At 35.3% G+C, this 16,632-nt stretch overlaps 2 protein-coding genes across 2 annotated transcripts in view; both read left to right on the top strand.

Annotated features, from left to right (window-relative positions):
* LOC134685363 (uncharacterized) overlaps window positions 1-16,632 on the top strand; it is a 76,364-nt gene that overhangs the window by 36,139 nt on the left and 23,593 nt on the right. The gene's annotated exons all lie outside the window — the stretch shown is intronic.
* On the top strand, window positions 5,032-6,082 carry LOC134684409 (uncharacterized). Its single transcript, XM_063543693.1, has 2 exons — window positions 5,032-5,251; window positions 5,439-6,082. Exons 1-2 carry the CDS (start codon window positions 5,032-5,034, stop codon window positions 6,080-6,082), a joined length of 864 nt encoding a protein of 287 aa, XP_063399763.1.

Genomic DNA, 16,632 nt, shown 5'->3' on the forward strand with positions numbered 1-16,632 from the left:
AGAAACAGGCGCTTCTTTTGCGCTAGGTATCGAAAGGCGCTATGTTCAAAAATCTAAAACTAGAGCTCAAAATCCGAAAAAAATGTAAAAAAAATGGGGGGTGGGTCGGCCTATTCCAGGACTTCTAGAGAAAAATAACGAAGCGTGTCACTGGGTATGACTATATAGGTCTTGCAGAAGAGAAACAGGCGCTTCTATTGTGATAGATATCGAAGGGCGCTTCTTTTGCGCTAGGTGTCGAAGGGCGCTATGTTAAAAAATCTGAAACTAGAGCTCAAAATTCGAAAAAAATATCAAAAAAATTGGGGGTGGGTCGGCCTATTCCAGGACTTCTAGAGAAAAATAATGAGGAGTGTCACGGGGTATGCAAAAAAATGGGGGGTGGGTCGGCCTATTCCGGGGCTTCTAGAGAAAAATAATGAGGGGTGTCACGGGGTATGACTATATAGGTCTTGCAAAAGAGAAACAGGCGCTTCTATTGCGCTGGGTATCGAAGGGCGCTTTGTTCGAAAATCTGAAACTAGAGCTCAAAATTCGAAAAAAATGTCAAAAAAATGTTTGGGGTGGGTCGGCCTATTCCAGGACTTCTAGAAAAAAATAATGAGGGGTGTCACGGGGTATGACTATATAGGTTTTGTCGAGGTGAAACATGCGCTTCTTTTGCGCTAGGTATCGAAGGGCGCTATGTTCAAAAATCTGAAACTAGAGCTCAAAATTCGAAAAAAATGTCCAAAAAATGGGGGGTGGGTCAGCCTATTCAAGGACTTCTAGAGAAAAATAATGAGGGGTGTCACGGAGTATGACTATATATGTCTTGTAGAGGAGAAACAGGTGCTTCTTTTGCTCTAGGTATTGAAGGGAGCTATGTTCAAAAATCTGAAACTAGAGCTCAAAATTTGAAAAAAATGTCAAAAAATTAGGGGGCTCGGCCTATTCCATGGCTTCTAGAGAAAAATAATGAGGGGTGTCACGGAATATGACTATATAGGTCTTGTAGAGTAGAAACAGGTGCTTCTTTTGCGCTAGGTATCGAAGGGCGCTATGTTCAAAAATCTGAAACTAGAGCTCAAAATTTGAAAAAAAGGCAAAAAATTAGGGGGTCGGCCTATTCCAGGGCTTCTAGAGAAAAATAATGAGGGGTGTCACGGGGTATGACTATATAGGTCTTGTAGAGGAGAAACAGGCGCTCCTTTTGCGCTAGGTATTGAAGGGCGCTATGTTCAAAAATCTGAAACTAGAGCTCAAAATTTGAAAAAAATGTCAAAAAATCAGGGGGGTCGGCCTATTCCGGGGCTTCTAGAGAAAAATAATGAGGGATGTCAAGGATTATGATTATATAGGTCTTGTAGCGGAGAAACAGGCGCTTCTTTTTCGCTAGGTATCGAAGGGCGCTTTGTTCAAAAATCTGAAACTAGAGCTCAAAATTTGAAAAAAAATGTCAAAAAATTAGGGGTGTAGGCCTATTCCGGGGCTTCTAGAGAAAATAAATGAGGGGGTGTCACGGGGTATGACGATATAAGTCTTGTAGAGGAGAAATAGGCGCTTCTTTTGCGCTAGGTATCAAAGGACGCTTTGTTCAAAAATCTGAAACTAGAGCTCAAAATTTGAAAAAAATGTCAAAAAATTAGGGATGGGTCGGCCTCTTCCAGGGCTTCTAGAGAAAAATTATGAGGGATGTCACGGGGTATGACTATATAGGTCTTGTAGAGGAGAAACGTTACCCCTAGTTCAATATTTAATATCGGCTAAAACCACAACGTGATTGGATGCAGGCATCCACCCCGTGTCTCATCCATCCAGTTGGTCGTGGGATTTCCTGATGTGATATATGCCGCCATTCTCAGTGCAACGCTGTTTCCAAACGACGTAAATTTTGTACAGGTGAATCAGTTCCCTGTACCCGACGGCATAACGTGTACCAAATATGCTCTTTGGGATTTAAATCCGAGCTCATGCTAGGCTTTGGAAGTGCAGTTACTGCTTCGTCTTGCAGAAATGCGGTAACCGCCCTTGAACGATTCGGCCTAGCGTTGTCATCCATAAGAACACGTTTTGCAGCTAATGGGTGGTTATCAAAATGAGATACAAATACTGGCCGAAGAACGTCTCTGATGTATTGATCACAACTAAGGTTTCCTCGAAGAGTGACCAAGTATAATTTGCAGTCATGAGAGATAAATCTTAATACCATCACAGAGCCTCCACCGTAAGGTACAGTTGCTTTGATTTTCCTTGTGGTATATGCTGTATTTTTATGTCTCCAAACTCACAATCTTCCATCTGTTACATGCAGAAGAAACAGGCTCTTGTCTGACCAATGTCTGATTTTTAGCAGATTTATGCATAATTTCGGACTGTTTTCTGTGAAGAAAAATAGTGACGCCACCCTTCGCTCACACATATATTTGATCAGATCACATCTGCTTTACAAAACATTTATCTAGATCTACACAAGGCTAGTGGCTATTCAAACCATTTCCCATCTCATGTTTTTTTTATATTTTTGAAAAATTTCAATCGGCGAGGGCTGTCGCCACTAGGCACTATTCCCCTTTTCAAATATAAGTTATATGATTACATATTTCAGCCATTTTACGCAGTGATTTTGCAACCCCACTCGTGTCAAAATTTGTTTTCGTATACACCTTCATAGTGTTATATAAAGGTATTTAGGATATTTTTTCTGAGAGGAGTGTCTGTGCTTTTAGACCCGTTACTTGGGCTTTTAATTTGGTACGCCAGATGCACATTTAGTTTAAATATTAATAAGAATTTTCAGTGGCGATCGAAAAAATCAATCTTAACATTTTGAACATTAATGTCTCAATATAATAAATGTTGAAAAAGACATGAAATAAGGGAGACAACTTGTGTCTTCTTTATATACATAAATATTTGATATGGGAGATAAGTGAAACAAGTTTATTTGCCTCAACCCCAATATATATCATCGAAAATTTGTTATTCATGATATTAATGATTTGATATGTCAATGAATTTACTATCAAGTGACCATTAATGTATTCGATCGAATAAGCAAGATATGGCTTATAATGTAAAGTGTTAAATAAAGCATAGTAACAGCTTGACCTCTTTACTTGCAATAACTCTATAATTAAACTATAACTCTTCAACTTCGTTGTTGATCAATCTAAATGCATTATGTGAATTATTTGTTATTTGGTATGTTTACGTTACTGCAAGAAATCGGCAAATACATAACATCGAACTTTTGAATGATGTATAGAAGACCTTGAAGGATTTCAATTATTGATATGCAATATAACACAATTACTCAATGAAATCAACTTTATGTACATTGGTCATTAAAACATGTTGCATTTTGAAATTTTAAAATTTAGGCTATTAATATTACTAGCTAAAAACATAATGTGATTATTTCTGAAACACTATATATAAAATTCAATCTCTAAGATATCATACAGAAAGGGTTTAGGACTCTTCAGGGTGCGGGAATATCTCGCTACATTGAGGACCTGTAAGTGAACTTCTGCTGTTATCTTTTCTATGATCAGGTTGTTGTCTCTTTGACACATTCCCAATTTCCATTCACAATTTCATTTAAAACATTTTTGATAGATGGTGAAACCTGTTACTATTTTGATAAAGTATAACTTTTGTGATAAAGATATAACTTGAGGTTTATTTTTCATTAACACTAAAGTTGCTTTCAAGAACAAAACTTCTATGAATAAAATGATTTTCAAAAGTGTGAAAAATTGATGGCATACAACGCAAGTCTAAAGTTTTAAGCTATTCTACATGTTCAGTATGTTTTTTTTTCTCAATTTCTAATAAACACAACATCAAGAAATTCTTTTGAATATTGTTTTACTTTAATCATTTTGTTTTTAGTCACATGAACGTACGTTTACGATATATCGCCAAATCCTGTTCGTTTACGATATATCGCCAAATCCTGTTCGTTTACGATATATCGCCAAATCCTGTTCGTTTACGATATATCGCCAAATCCTGTTCGTTTACGATATATCGCCAAATCCTGTTCGTTTCGTTAATTGTTCCTGTATGATTGATTGATTGATTGTTAGTGGTTAAACGTTCAGAGGCAAATATTTCATGCACATTCAGGACGAGAACAAGTAAACAGAAATACAATATGTAGGTTTAGAAATAGAGGCCATCCGGAAAAAGGGCTGATCAATTTGGACTGCCAGAGGGTATATTGGATAGGGACATATATTTTGCCTTGCAACAGGACACATCAATGAATTGTTGCAATGCTTCTTAACGTGCAGAGAGCGTTGCACTCTTTTTACACGAGGCATCGGATTTAACGTCCCCATTGGCATTCTGACCGGACGTTTTTCTTGTATGAAGTGTGTGCTAAATTGCAAAAAAGTGAAGATGTTGTAGCCTTTGAATGAGTTCAAAAATCAAACATCTCATTTTGTTTAAAACATATATATGCTTTTTTATTTACAAGTATAATATTGTTTTTTTTTATGAATAGATTGACCAACAATTAATCTATCTGTATGAATAATTTATTCATTGATATGCAGATAATCAATTGGCTGGAAGTTCAATACTATATATCATATTATTTATTTTTATAGATTGTTTCCATAGATACTAAAAATAACTATACAGCGATCGATAATAGAGTTGTAATATACTGTATATTTTATATAGTAACATGCTGGATATTCTATATAAAACATTGATTATATTACCAATGTTATTTAAACTGACTGGGCGGAGCTCACGTTTTAATTTGCATAAGGACAGTCTATTTGAAGATGTGTGTGACAAGGATGATTACCGTTATACATCAGTGTTATCAAAGTAATTTACAAATGAATAACTGGACATTTCATTTCATTAATGAGTTTATCCTAAAACACCTATTCATAGATGGACTGGTTTGTTATGAGCGAACTGGTGAAACTCCGCCCAGTCAAGTGAAATAAATTGTTTAATACATATATTTAATTGTAAAGGCAATAATCAAACGACAACCCTAGTATTTGCTTAACTGACTAAAACATGGAGTTGAAGAGGAAATATGCCATTAGTGCTGTGTCATTAGTTATAATTATTGCATGGATTTTAATTCCAAACAATGTTCTTCAAACAGTTAGTGATAAAACAACAGTTGTTTTGAACGTTTTTGGAAACCGTAAGACTGCTACTACCAAGAGTACGCCGAAATTACCACTAAATATATCCCCTACTGACCCTTTGGAAGTAATTCGTAGAGACTGTGGTCAGTTGTGTGATACGTCAAGAAAAGGATCACCAGGACCATATTTTGATCATGTCAATGCAGATATTAACTGTCAAGCGATATTCAGAAACGAGTATGTTGACCGTGGTCATGAGCTACCACATGCACCAAAGTCGATTCCTAAACATCTAATGATTGAGTATACTTATGAACAATCGTATTCCAGTGAAGTATTGGTATTTTGATAGTCAGTATTTAGGTAAAACAGCAAGATCACCTGTTTGGACAGAGAAAGGTATTGAAGACTGGATAATCAGTGCAAAGAAAGGTAAATTACGCGGGAATTATGGTGCTGGAGAAACAAATGCTCTTAGGGATGCTTTGAAACATGCGCCTGGTATTGTTGATGGTAGAGTTATGGTGATAGGTTCCGAAAATCCATGGGTTGAGGCATGCGTATTAGAAGCAGGTGCGCGTGAAGTCTTCACATTAGAGTATGGCAGTATCAAATCAGAACATCCAAAAGTGAAAACTATTGTTCCGTTAGATTTTCGTATGCGTTATCTAAACAATACTTTGGGTACTTTTGATGCCATTGTTACTTTCAGTTCTATAGAACACTCGGGATTAGGGAGATATGGGGACGCTTTGAATCCCTGGGGCGATATTATTGCCATAGCACGATCCTGGTGTGTAACCAAACCTGGAGGCTCATTAACTATAGGTGTGCAATATAATTATGATCATGAATACCTTAGATTTAACGCTGACCGATGGTATGGCAAGATAAGATATCCATATTTAACTACAAATTGGAAACAACACTATAGAGGTAAAGGTTCGCAGCGTGTTCATGTTTTTACGAAATAAAAAAATGTATTTAAGTTATTCATTTTATTTATTTATAATGTGTATATAGGTAATAATAGAGCCAGTAAATTTTGATAAGATCCATGTAAACTAATAAGCTTTCTCTAATAAGGTTATCAATGTTACACTGTCGTAACTTAAGATCTTTGAATATACTTGTTATCGACACTGTCATTGATTGTGCATGTTTTGTATACACTGAAACTTATTTTAATATGTACTGTATTTATGGAAGATCATATGTAAATGTTTTTTGAGACAAAATTTTCTTATAATTTGCCGAAATGAAGATTTTACTATGCTTTGTTCAAAAATATAATAAAAAGTATGGGTCACCGTCCTTTTTTTCAAGCTTTGAGTCGTTGAAAATTGCCTAAATTTGGTTAGTTTGTTCATGGAAAAACACATAAGAGTGCATAAAAAAAGTTCTATGAGATAGAATTTTGAAATAAATTGTGAGAAGATAGGTTTCGTAATACCCTTTAAGAAAATAAAAAGAAAACATGGTGTCACCGAACTTGTTTTCTTGCCACAAGTAAAAATAAAAATTTCCCTATTAGCGTAGTATAAATTTTGTACTAAAAGAGTTATCTCCCCTTAAATGACTCATTTGCAAAAAATGATTTTAAAAAACAAAAAGGTTGGTATTTGTTAAAATATATTGGATAATACAATAAATTAACAAGTTTTTTTCATATAAATAAACAGTCTAACCATAAAATTGCAAAGATGTTTCCAAATTTGCTGATTTGGGCAAATAACTAGACCGATTTTGTACTGTGATTGTACAATCCAAGATGGCGGTATACCATCAATCTACCTTAAAAGTTCTCACCACTTTATGTTTATCCATCAACTTGTTTATGTCGTCTTACACTAAATCTGTTGGATGTGTACTTTTTGATATTGATATTGTTTTTTTTATTGAAAGTGACAAAAAAAACGACAAAAGTAGTTTATTTGCTGTTAGTTCGAACTCTACACGTGACAGTAATCGCCAACAATTTAACAATCAATTAATTGCATTTTAAGTTATTTATTAAGTTTACAGAAACATATAGCAATTTGATGTTGTGAGACTGCATAGTGGTGTACCGTTACAAACTGTACATATCAGTTGCAAATAGCTTGGCTCAATGTAATAGTATGAAGAACGCGAAAAAAAAGAATTGTATTTTTGTCTTTTGAATTGTTACTTCGGGGAATTTTTTATAAAAAAAGAAGATGTGGTATGATTGCCATTGAGACAACTCTCTACTAGAGACCAAAATTAAACAGAAATTAACAACTATTGGTGGCCTTCAACAATGAGCAGAGCACATACCGCATAGTCAGCCATAAAAGACCCTGAAATGACAATGTAAAACAACTCAAACGAGAAACTAATATAGCGTGCTATTCGGTATGAGTATTGTTCATTGTTGAAGTACGGTGACCCTCAGTTTTAAATTACTCGTTATTTTGCCTATGTGCAGTGTTGTCCCATGAGCCATCATACCACATCTGCTTAATTTGATATTTAAAATAAAAATAATAGACACAATGCACAAATACAAGCCGGTACTCGGAGTTGCGCAACGCTGGTTCAAAGTCAATTACAATAAATAAATGAATCGTGTTCTGCGGCACTAAAAGTATCCATCAGTTCTCATCCAACAGATTTAATGTCGTCATAAATAGTCCGAAAAAGCGAATAATCTTGTACAAGGCCAACTAAATGGAAACAGTATCGACAGGATTTAGGAGCATGCGTACTCATAATTGAACAAGAAAAGTTATGTATTCAGTTATGTTTCAAAAACAAAATCAATGTTAGTATCTTAAAGTATATGAATTACATTTTATGATTTTACTGCAGTGTTTAATTGGTAACCTTTAAGAAAGGACGATATTCCTTTCATAACAGGTTCTCGTTCTTAATTTATAATAGGGCTGAAAGTAAATGTGTATTCAGGGCGAAATCATATTTTGATAGAATGTGAAATTTTACTAAACTTACAAAGAATTAAGTTTGCATTGCTCAACGGAGAAAAGGAAATGCATATTTTAGTATCTGATTTGACTCGACCGAGGACCAAACTAAAGATGGTTATGCATACAGTCTTATCAAATGTTAATGTCAACCAAATGGCGGGAATTTTCAGGCGCTCATACATTCAACACGGTAGGATCAGAGACATACATGTCTCTTGTAGGATCAATACCTCCTGTATATTTTTCACTCACATGGAATTTGAATATTGAATAAAATAAAATATGAAGATGTGATATATTAGTGCCAATGAGAAAAAAACTCTATCCAAGTCAAAATGTGTAAAAAGTAAACAGTTGTAGGTCAAAGTATGGCCTTCAACACGGAGACTTGGCTCATCAACAAGATACAAAGAACGCCAAAATGATTTATACAATTCAAACAGGAAAACCAACGGCCTTATCTATATATAAAAAAAAAACGAGTAACGAGAAACTATCAACAAAGAGCCTCTTTCGTGTTCTCAAAAACACGGGTGTCATTCGGTTTATCGAGAGAAATGAGCGTGAAAGAATATCTAACGGCGGTCAAGTATTGAGCGACGATCGTGAAAGTTCTGGTAACGGATCGTGAAAGACATTTAATCGAGAAGACATATGAAAGGTCAATACATATTCTAATTAAATTAATTACACAGACAAATTTACGACAAAATAAAACTGTCTGTCAAAATGGTTCAACATTATGATCAGTATGTCAGAATATCCAGTTTTAAAAGTACATGGTTATTACAAAACAACAAAAGGCAGATTGCTTCTCGACATTTCAATGACACAAAAAATGTAAACAAACATGATTTTTTCACAAATTCGACTAGACAACCTACTTTAATACGAATAAAGGCATTCTATTTGAATTAATCAAATGGTTCTTATAGTTATTTTGTATAAACATAATATGAAACTTGGTAAATAAAGAACTATTTACACTAAAATGGATTTTTTGGATCGTGATAGATCATGTACCGTATTTTTGAAGATCGTGAAAAGGATCGTGAAAGATAACTAGACTCAAGCTGGCAGCCACTTTTATCGGCCAATCAAGATAGCAGCCACTTTTTACCAGCAGCCAATTTGGGTGATATGTCTAAAAACCAAAAAACTGAATGAGACTCAAACGTTCCAAAAATCGCTAAATATTAGTTAAATGCAATCTAACACGGAAATCGACAATTTCACGGCTTGTACTGGTTCTAAAATCATTTCATTCCGTTTAAAATATGTTCGTTATTTGTTATTCGATAATTGATATTCAATATCCAACCGGCTGCTAGCAGTCGGTTAAAATTAATGTTCAAATTTAGTTGAAAATCATAAAAAAGCATGAGGGAAGGCTACGCCGGAAATCGTTTTATGACCCCTTCAAGCTGTCGTAAATTTTCGTTGTCCTCGAATATAAACCATTATATAAGTTGCATATTTGTCTTTATTTTATATAGATTTTTATCAATAAATTGACATCAATGATGTAATTTAATATATTATATAACAAACAAAAACAAAAACCATCACTCCAGAAACATTTAAAAATAAAAATAATAAATATGTATGGAAAGCCAAAAATACAAAAACAGAAATGTATAGTGAAAACCTACCGAGGACTGCATAAATAAGTTAAACCCGGGCGATTTTGAACCTCTGTGGTGGCTAGACGTGCCCGGATCCCAGAAAAATATTCAAGTTGGGAATAGCCTGGGTCAATACCTTTAAAATGAGCTAGGTCCGGTTCGGAACTTTGCCGTAGGGATATGCCGAAATGTAGCGAGTGTGTGATTAATAATGAAAATTTGCCATAAGGGCAACTTTGAACTTCTGTTGTGGCTAGACGGGCCCGGATCCCAGAAATATATTTAAGTGGGGAATAGCCTGGGTCAATACCTTTAAAATGAGTTAGGTCCGGTTCGGAACTTTGCCGTAAGTATATGCCGAACTGTACCGAGTGTGTGTTTGGTATGGAAAATACGTAAATGGGCAACTTTGAACCTCTGTGGTGGCTAGACGGGCCCGGATCCCAGAAAAAATATTCAAGTTGGGAATAGCCTGGGTCAATACCTTTAAAATGAGCTAGGTCCGGTTCGGAACTTTGCCGTAGGGATATGCCGAAATGTACCGAGTGTGTGATTAATAAAGAAAATTTGCCATAAGGGCAACTTTGAACTTCTGTTGTGGCTAGACGGGCCCGGATCCCAGAAAAATATTCAAGTTGGGAATAGCCTGGGTCAATACCTTTAAAATGAGCTAGGTCCGGTTCGGAACTTTGCCGTAGGGATATGCCGAAAAGTACCGATTGTGTGGTGGAAATGAAAAGTACGTTAAAACACAACTTTGAATCCTTACGATGGCCGACGTGCCCGGATCCAAAATACATATTTAAGCAAAGAGTAGTCCAGGTCAATACCATTGAAATGAGCTAGGTCTGGATCGGAACATTGCCGTAGAAATATGCCGAGAAGTACCGAATGTGTTGTTAATCTGAGAAGTTTTCTGAGATGCTACTTTAAACTTCAGGGTTAATATTCAACGTTACATTCTGACTGCTGTTGATTTACACTACGTTCTGTAAGTTTATTGCATCAATACAGGATATAAAAAATACCTAAAATGACAAAATCCCGAGTAAAACTGATGTCATACCTAGGTAATAAAACAGTCATATTTTCATAAAACCCTTTCAAGAGAATTTACAATTGAATTTTTTTCTGTAAAGAATATGTAAGTGTATGTTGAGTTAAAGAAATAAGCAAAGTTTTTAGAAAAATGATGCAATATATTGGGTATGACAGCGAGTACTCTCCAGACTGTTTGAATACCAAGTCAAAAAGGTACAATCATTTAAAAAAAATACAATTCTGAACATTTCGATATTTGCAGGAATATGTATAAGAGGAACTTTTCAAAAACCACCTTGAGTTGGGTAGACTATTCACATTTTGCATGAAAATAATATAAAGGAATCAAATATTTTCCGGAGTAGGTATTCACCAGAAAGCATTCCCAACGTCCCATAGTGATACCCTACAGGTTATAAGTTTACTACTTAAAACGGGTACCATCTTGGCAAAGGATTTTGGGTTTAAAGGATAAAGTAGAAAACCAAAGGAAGTGCTGGTAAAGCTTATTGGAGTCATAACGCATCATGTGTGAACCCCTACATAAGTGTTTCCTAAAAATGAGTTTATACTACTAGAAAAAAAAACGTGGTATACCTTATACATCTAGATTTAGGAAATACGACTTCAACAAGACATAGAAAAGGAATCTGTTATTAAGGTGAAAGATGGTAGAAAATTACCACAGTGGCCATTGGACCATTTTTAGGCAAGTCGACGTGCTTTGCATACATTTGATTAGTAAAATGTCAGAAGCACAAAAGTGAAGAAGGCATCGAAGGTACAGTATATGCTTCGAGTAGAGTTGGCAAAAACCAACCCCGCAACAGGTGAAAGTAGTTCCATTTTTTAGGTCAACTGAAGTTATTTTTACAGAATCAACCAACTAAGACACTGAACTAACGTTAAAAGTTATGAAAGTATAGCATATTGCATGCGTGATTGAAGGGGGGTGACCGTTAAGACATATTGTAGAATTACACCTTCATATGGATAAATTGTACCCCTGAAGGGTAAATCTTACATTCGCCTTTCAGTAAAACTAGCACAAAAGAAGGCCATTATTAACGTGAGCTGTATTATCAAAAGTACACATAAAGAGGTGAATCAGAAAAGTACACACAAAGTGTGCCAAAAAAAAACAACCCGTGAAAATGAGTTGAACCAGAAGGGTTTAGTTTCCCCCATGTGTTTGAAACACATTGACCAATTTTAAAGGCTAAATACTAGAACTAGCTTTTCTATTAACGTGTTGTGGTATGATGGTGTTGAAATAAACAACAACGATTAAAAAAATTAAGAACCCGAGAAATATTTCAAAGAACAGTGGAAAGGACAGAACCCACGCAGACATGTAACTAAACAACATTACTGCTAGATAAAAAAAAGTTTTATCACATTTGTTCAGAGCCCAAGTGTCATCTACAATGTTAAAGTTATTTTTGTCGAAAGTGTAAGAAGCACTGTTTGAGAGAAGACATTTTACACGAAAATTTATAGTATTGGGATTAGAGGGCTGGAGTGAAAATCAAGATACCTGAAGAAGATACCTTTATAAGATATACAACTGTAAACGTAAAATGCGATTTCCTTATGTTAATTATACTGACGTTTAATGTTACTTATAACATATAGACACATGCCAACCTGACAGGTCAAAAGCTTTCACGAATGCTTACCAACAAAATACAACTTCAGGTTTTTCACTACCGCGTCAGGTATGATGTTGGAAAATACAAAGAAACAAAAGTGTACCCAGGGGGTGACATGGTTTTTTATGTGTGGCTTGTAAGGAAAAGGAGATGTAGGATATTGCAGACATGTACATGGATAAAAAGACCTGGTGATGACTGAAGAAGATCCCCAATGTTTTAAAGAGTGTTCATGTTGTCACATGTGCGATGATGAATTCGGGGAAGGCAAAGTGCGTGCTCGCGACTACTTGATCGTAAGTATCGTGATGCAGCAAAGATAATTAATGTAACTTAAACTTACTTACCTATGTTTCCATTATATTTCACTACTTAACAATGTATGACGCCTACTTGTTCGTAAAGGCATTAGGGTTTACTGTTTTTGAAGTGAACTGCATTCCAAATACCGACGAAGAGAACATAGACCGTTGGTTTTCCCGTTTGAATGGTTTTACACCAGTAATTTTGGGACCCTTTATAGCTTGTTGTTCGGTGTGAGCCAAGGCTCCGTGTTGAAGGCCGTACTTTAACCTATAATGGTTTACTTTTTAAATTGTTATTTGGATGGAGAGTTGTCTCATTGGCACTCACACCACATCTTCCTATATCTATTAGTCTTTCTAAGAAAGTTGATGAGTAAGACATTCTATTCATTGATTAGTGTATGTTTATGTTATTTTATATATTTAGCCATTTAAAGCTGAACCAATGTAAGGTATTGAAGTCTTGTTTTAGGAGCATTATGAATGAATGATAACAAAAGTGTGTACCCTTACGATTTCATGAAGGGTCCTCATAAGAAGCAGAACATACAAGTACCATCTGCTAACCAGTTTTACAACCGACTTAACAATGAACACATTAGTGTGGCTGACTATGCTCAAGCAAAACATGTGTTAACTAGATTTAATTGTCAAACGTTACAAGACTACCATGATATGTACTTGAAAGGAGACGTTGTGCAATTGGATGATATATTGGAAAACTAGTGTCATTTGTTTAAAAGCTTACGGGCCTTGACGTATTTCTTTATTACACGTCATCAGGGATAGCTTACGATTCGGCGTTAAATATAAGCAAAGTTAGATCACAATTGTTTCACGGCCCAGACATGTTACTTCTGTTTGAATAAGCAACACGAGAGGGGACTGTGCTCAAATAAGCCATCGACATTGGGTGGCCAACAACAAATACATGAGTGAATGCGAACCTCCACAACCTTCCCAATGACTTTTTTGGAATACTTAATTAGTAGTACTAACTATGAGTATGTGTTGGCCATGTCAGAACCGTAGCCAATAAGGTTTTTTGAATTGGTCGACGACTTTGAAGTCATTGACATGTGGAAAGAGGAGGATGAGGTTGGGTACATAATTGAATGGGATTTGGTTACTCAGTCGACCTTTACGATAAGCTTAACGATTTATCGTTTTTACATGAAAACAGAAATGAACAAGTTTCATAAGTTGGTACCATATTGAAATCCGACAAAGGTGTAAAGTATGTTCTTTATAATAGAAATTTGAAACAGAGTTATTCCAATGTGTTGGTATTAACAAACGTGTATCATGTGTTAAAATTTAAACAATCATGTAGGCTTGAAATTTGCATTTACCTGAATATAAACCTTATAACCATAACCACCACTCGCACCGTGTCGAAAAAAACATTTTTTTTCAGACTGAGGAACAAAGTGGAAATACCATGGTTAACATACTTTTACGGATGAATATAAAATAAGTGACTACCGAAAAACAATCGTACACATGAAGAAAACCGAACTCAAATTTGACAAGCCTGTGTATTTGGGAGCATGCATCTTAGACATTTCAAAGATTTCAATGTACGACATTCATTATGAAACCTTCGGGAACAACGTTCGACTACTGTTTACCGACACTGATAATTTAGTCTATTACATTCAAATTGACGACTTTCTAAAGACATGATCTCTCAAATTCAAAACAAGTTTGACACACTTAACTATTGTACGGACAACCTATCGTTGAATTCCAAACAACGTCAGAAAATAGTGATTGGTGTGTTTGAAGATACATTTGGTGGTCAAATGATTGCTGAGATTGTAGGGCTTCGTGCAAGATGTTTTAATATCGAATGAATGATGGTTAAAACACAAGGAAAGCTGAAGGAAAAACCAAACAGGTCAATCGACAGAAAATTCCGTGAATATTCCGTGTAACGATTACCAGACGTGTTATGACCTATCAATGTTGTCATAGAAAAATGAACGTCATTCGCAGTTACCTTAAAAACGTGGTGACTTAAGAAACTAACACACAAGATGTCACACGTTACATTTTAAAAGATGGTATCAGAACACTGGCACATGGACATTTTCAAATTGAAAAAGAATACCTAAAAGACGTGTGGTGATAGAAGTAACAAATCCTGGATTCATCAAACCTCTAAAAAATATTTTTATATAAGGAACAACAACATTTATCATATGTTAAAATAATATAATTGATATTGAAAAATGATTGCAATTTCGTGCCCGTTTGGAGGCTCGAAAACTTAAAATAAGTGTTACGTGTACACACCATTCTACTTCCAAACAAGCCACTCTCAACGGGAAATTGTAGAGAACAGTGAAAACTTTCCATATTTGATAAGTTTGTTAATGCGGGATACCCTACCTTCCAAACCTTTAAATCCTACCGTTATGGGACATGTAACCCATAGGACGACAACTAGCAAATAAAGTTGAGAATGAAAATGGGGAATGTGCCAAAGAGACAACAACCCGATTATAAAACTTCCTTCCCTCCCTACGTAATGGTAAATTTCTTTAAATCAAGATCTGCTACAACACTTGACAGACACATCTGGATTCTATGGAAATTGAGAAATAAATTACAATCCCAGTGTAACCTATTGGAGACGGATATAAAACGACTAGAGAAAGATTTTATAACAACCATTAAAGAACTTGAGAAAAAGGTAGATAGGTTTAAGACCATTCTGCAACAAAAACTTTTGGTACATTAGATTAAAAACTTGACACGTAAAAACATTGTGCACTCTTGGAACGTCCATTGTCAATGGAAGCTTAAGATTAAAACAAGGAAGATCTACAGAGTCTGATGATGTGTGATTTATTGAAACAAGCTGGTGTGAGATCAAAACCCTAGGTGGTTTTTCACCTGGTAAAGATATAACCCAGATGTTTAGGGCACAGGACGTTTGCGCTTTTTTACCTGTAAAACGATAGGACATTTGCGCTTCAAATACTATGGACACTTGCGCTTTTAATTTTGATTCACCTGTATTAAATTGACCGGACATTTGCGCTTTTGACCTAAAGTGGTCTACCTGTAATCTTAATGAGAAGTAATCATTAAGTTAAAAAAAATAACTTATATTTGTCATTATAGTTAGTTCACATTTACACAGTCTTGAACATGGAGTTTAAAGTTATAGAGACTAGTAAAGGAAAAAAATGTTTATGATTAGGTACATTAATGAACAGGCTCCCCAAACAAGAATTGAGAAGTAGAAACTCGATCATTTATTTAAGTACCAATCAGGACAGATAACAAGAGCAAGATTTGTTCACTCATTGGGCTTCGAATATCTGAATACAACTGACCTGTAATTGTGATGACAGTACATGCATGGTTTTATTTCATAAGAATGTGTACTTTTAGCTGTACATAAACTTTTAAACAAATATCAACAATATGACATGTTTGTGCTATGAAATGATTTTTAAACTTTTAACCATAAAGAATGACTTTAACTCTGCCCGGTCAAACCTGCCGGTCCCAAGCCCGGATAAAAGAAAAGGGAAGTCATAGATATATATATAAAAAAAGCGCAAATGTCCTATGTGAAAAGCGCAAATGTCCATTTTAAAAAAGCGCAAATGTCCTATGTTTTGAAGCGCAAGTGTCCACAAAAAAAAGCGCAAATGTCCTATGAAAAAGCGCAAATGTCCCGTGCCGGATGTTTAAGCCTTTACCATATTACTCGCATAGGGAAAATAGCCTTTATGATCTTGTGCAAATTGCCAAAGGCTATACTTGCTAAAAGGTTGTTACTGCAAATCTGATTGTTAAATACAAGAATAAAAGGACTGAGGGTACATTTTCCATTGAAGAAAGATGTATTTCAAACCACCCTTGGTTCGTTTTTCTGAAGTTAAGGTTCATAAAAGGACCCTTTTACGTAGACTTCATTAAAATCCATGGTACGA

This window comes from Mytilus trossulus, chromosome 9 (assembly GCF_036588685.1).
Source record: "Mytilus trossulus isolate FHL-02 chromosome 9, PNRI_Mtr1.1.1.hap1, whole genome shotgun sequence".
Lineage (NCBI taxonomy): Eukaryota > Metazoa > Mollusca > Bivalvia > Mytilida > Mytilidae > Mytilus > Mytilus trossulus.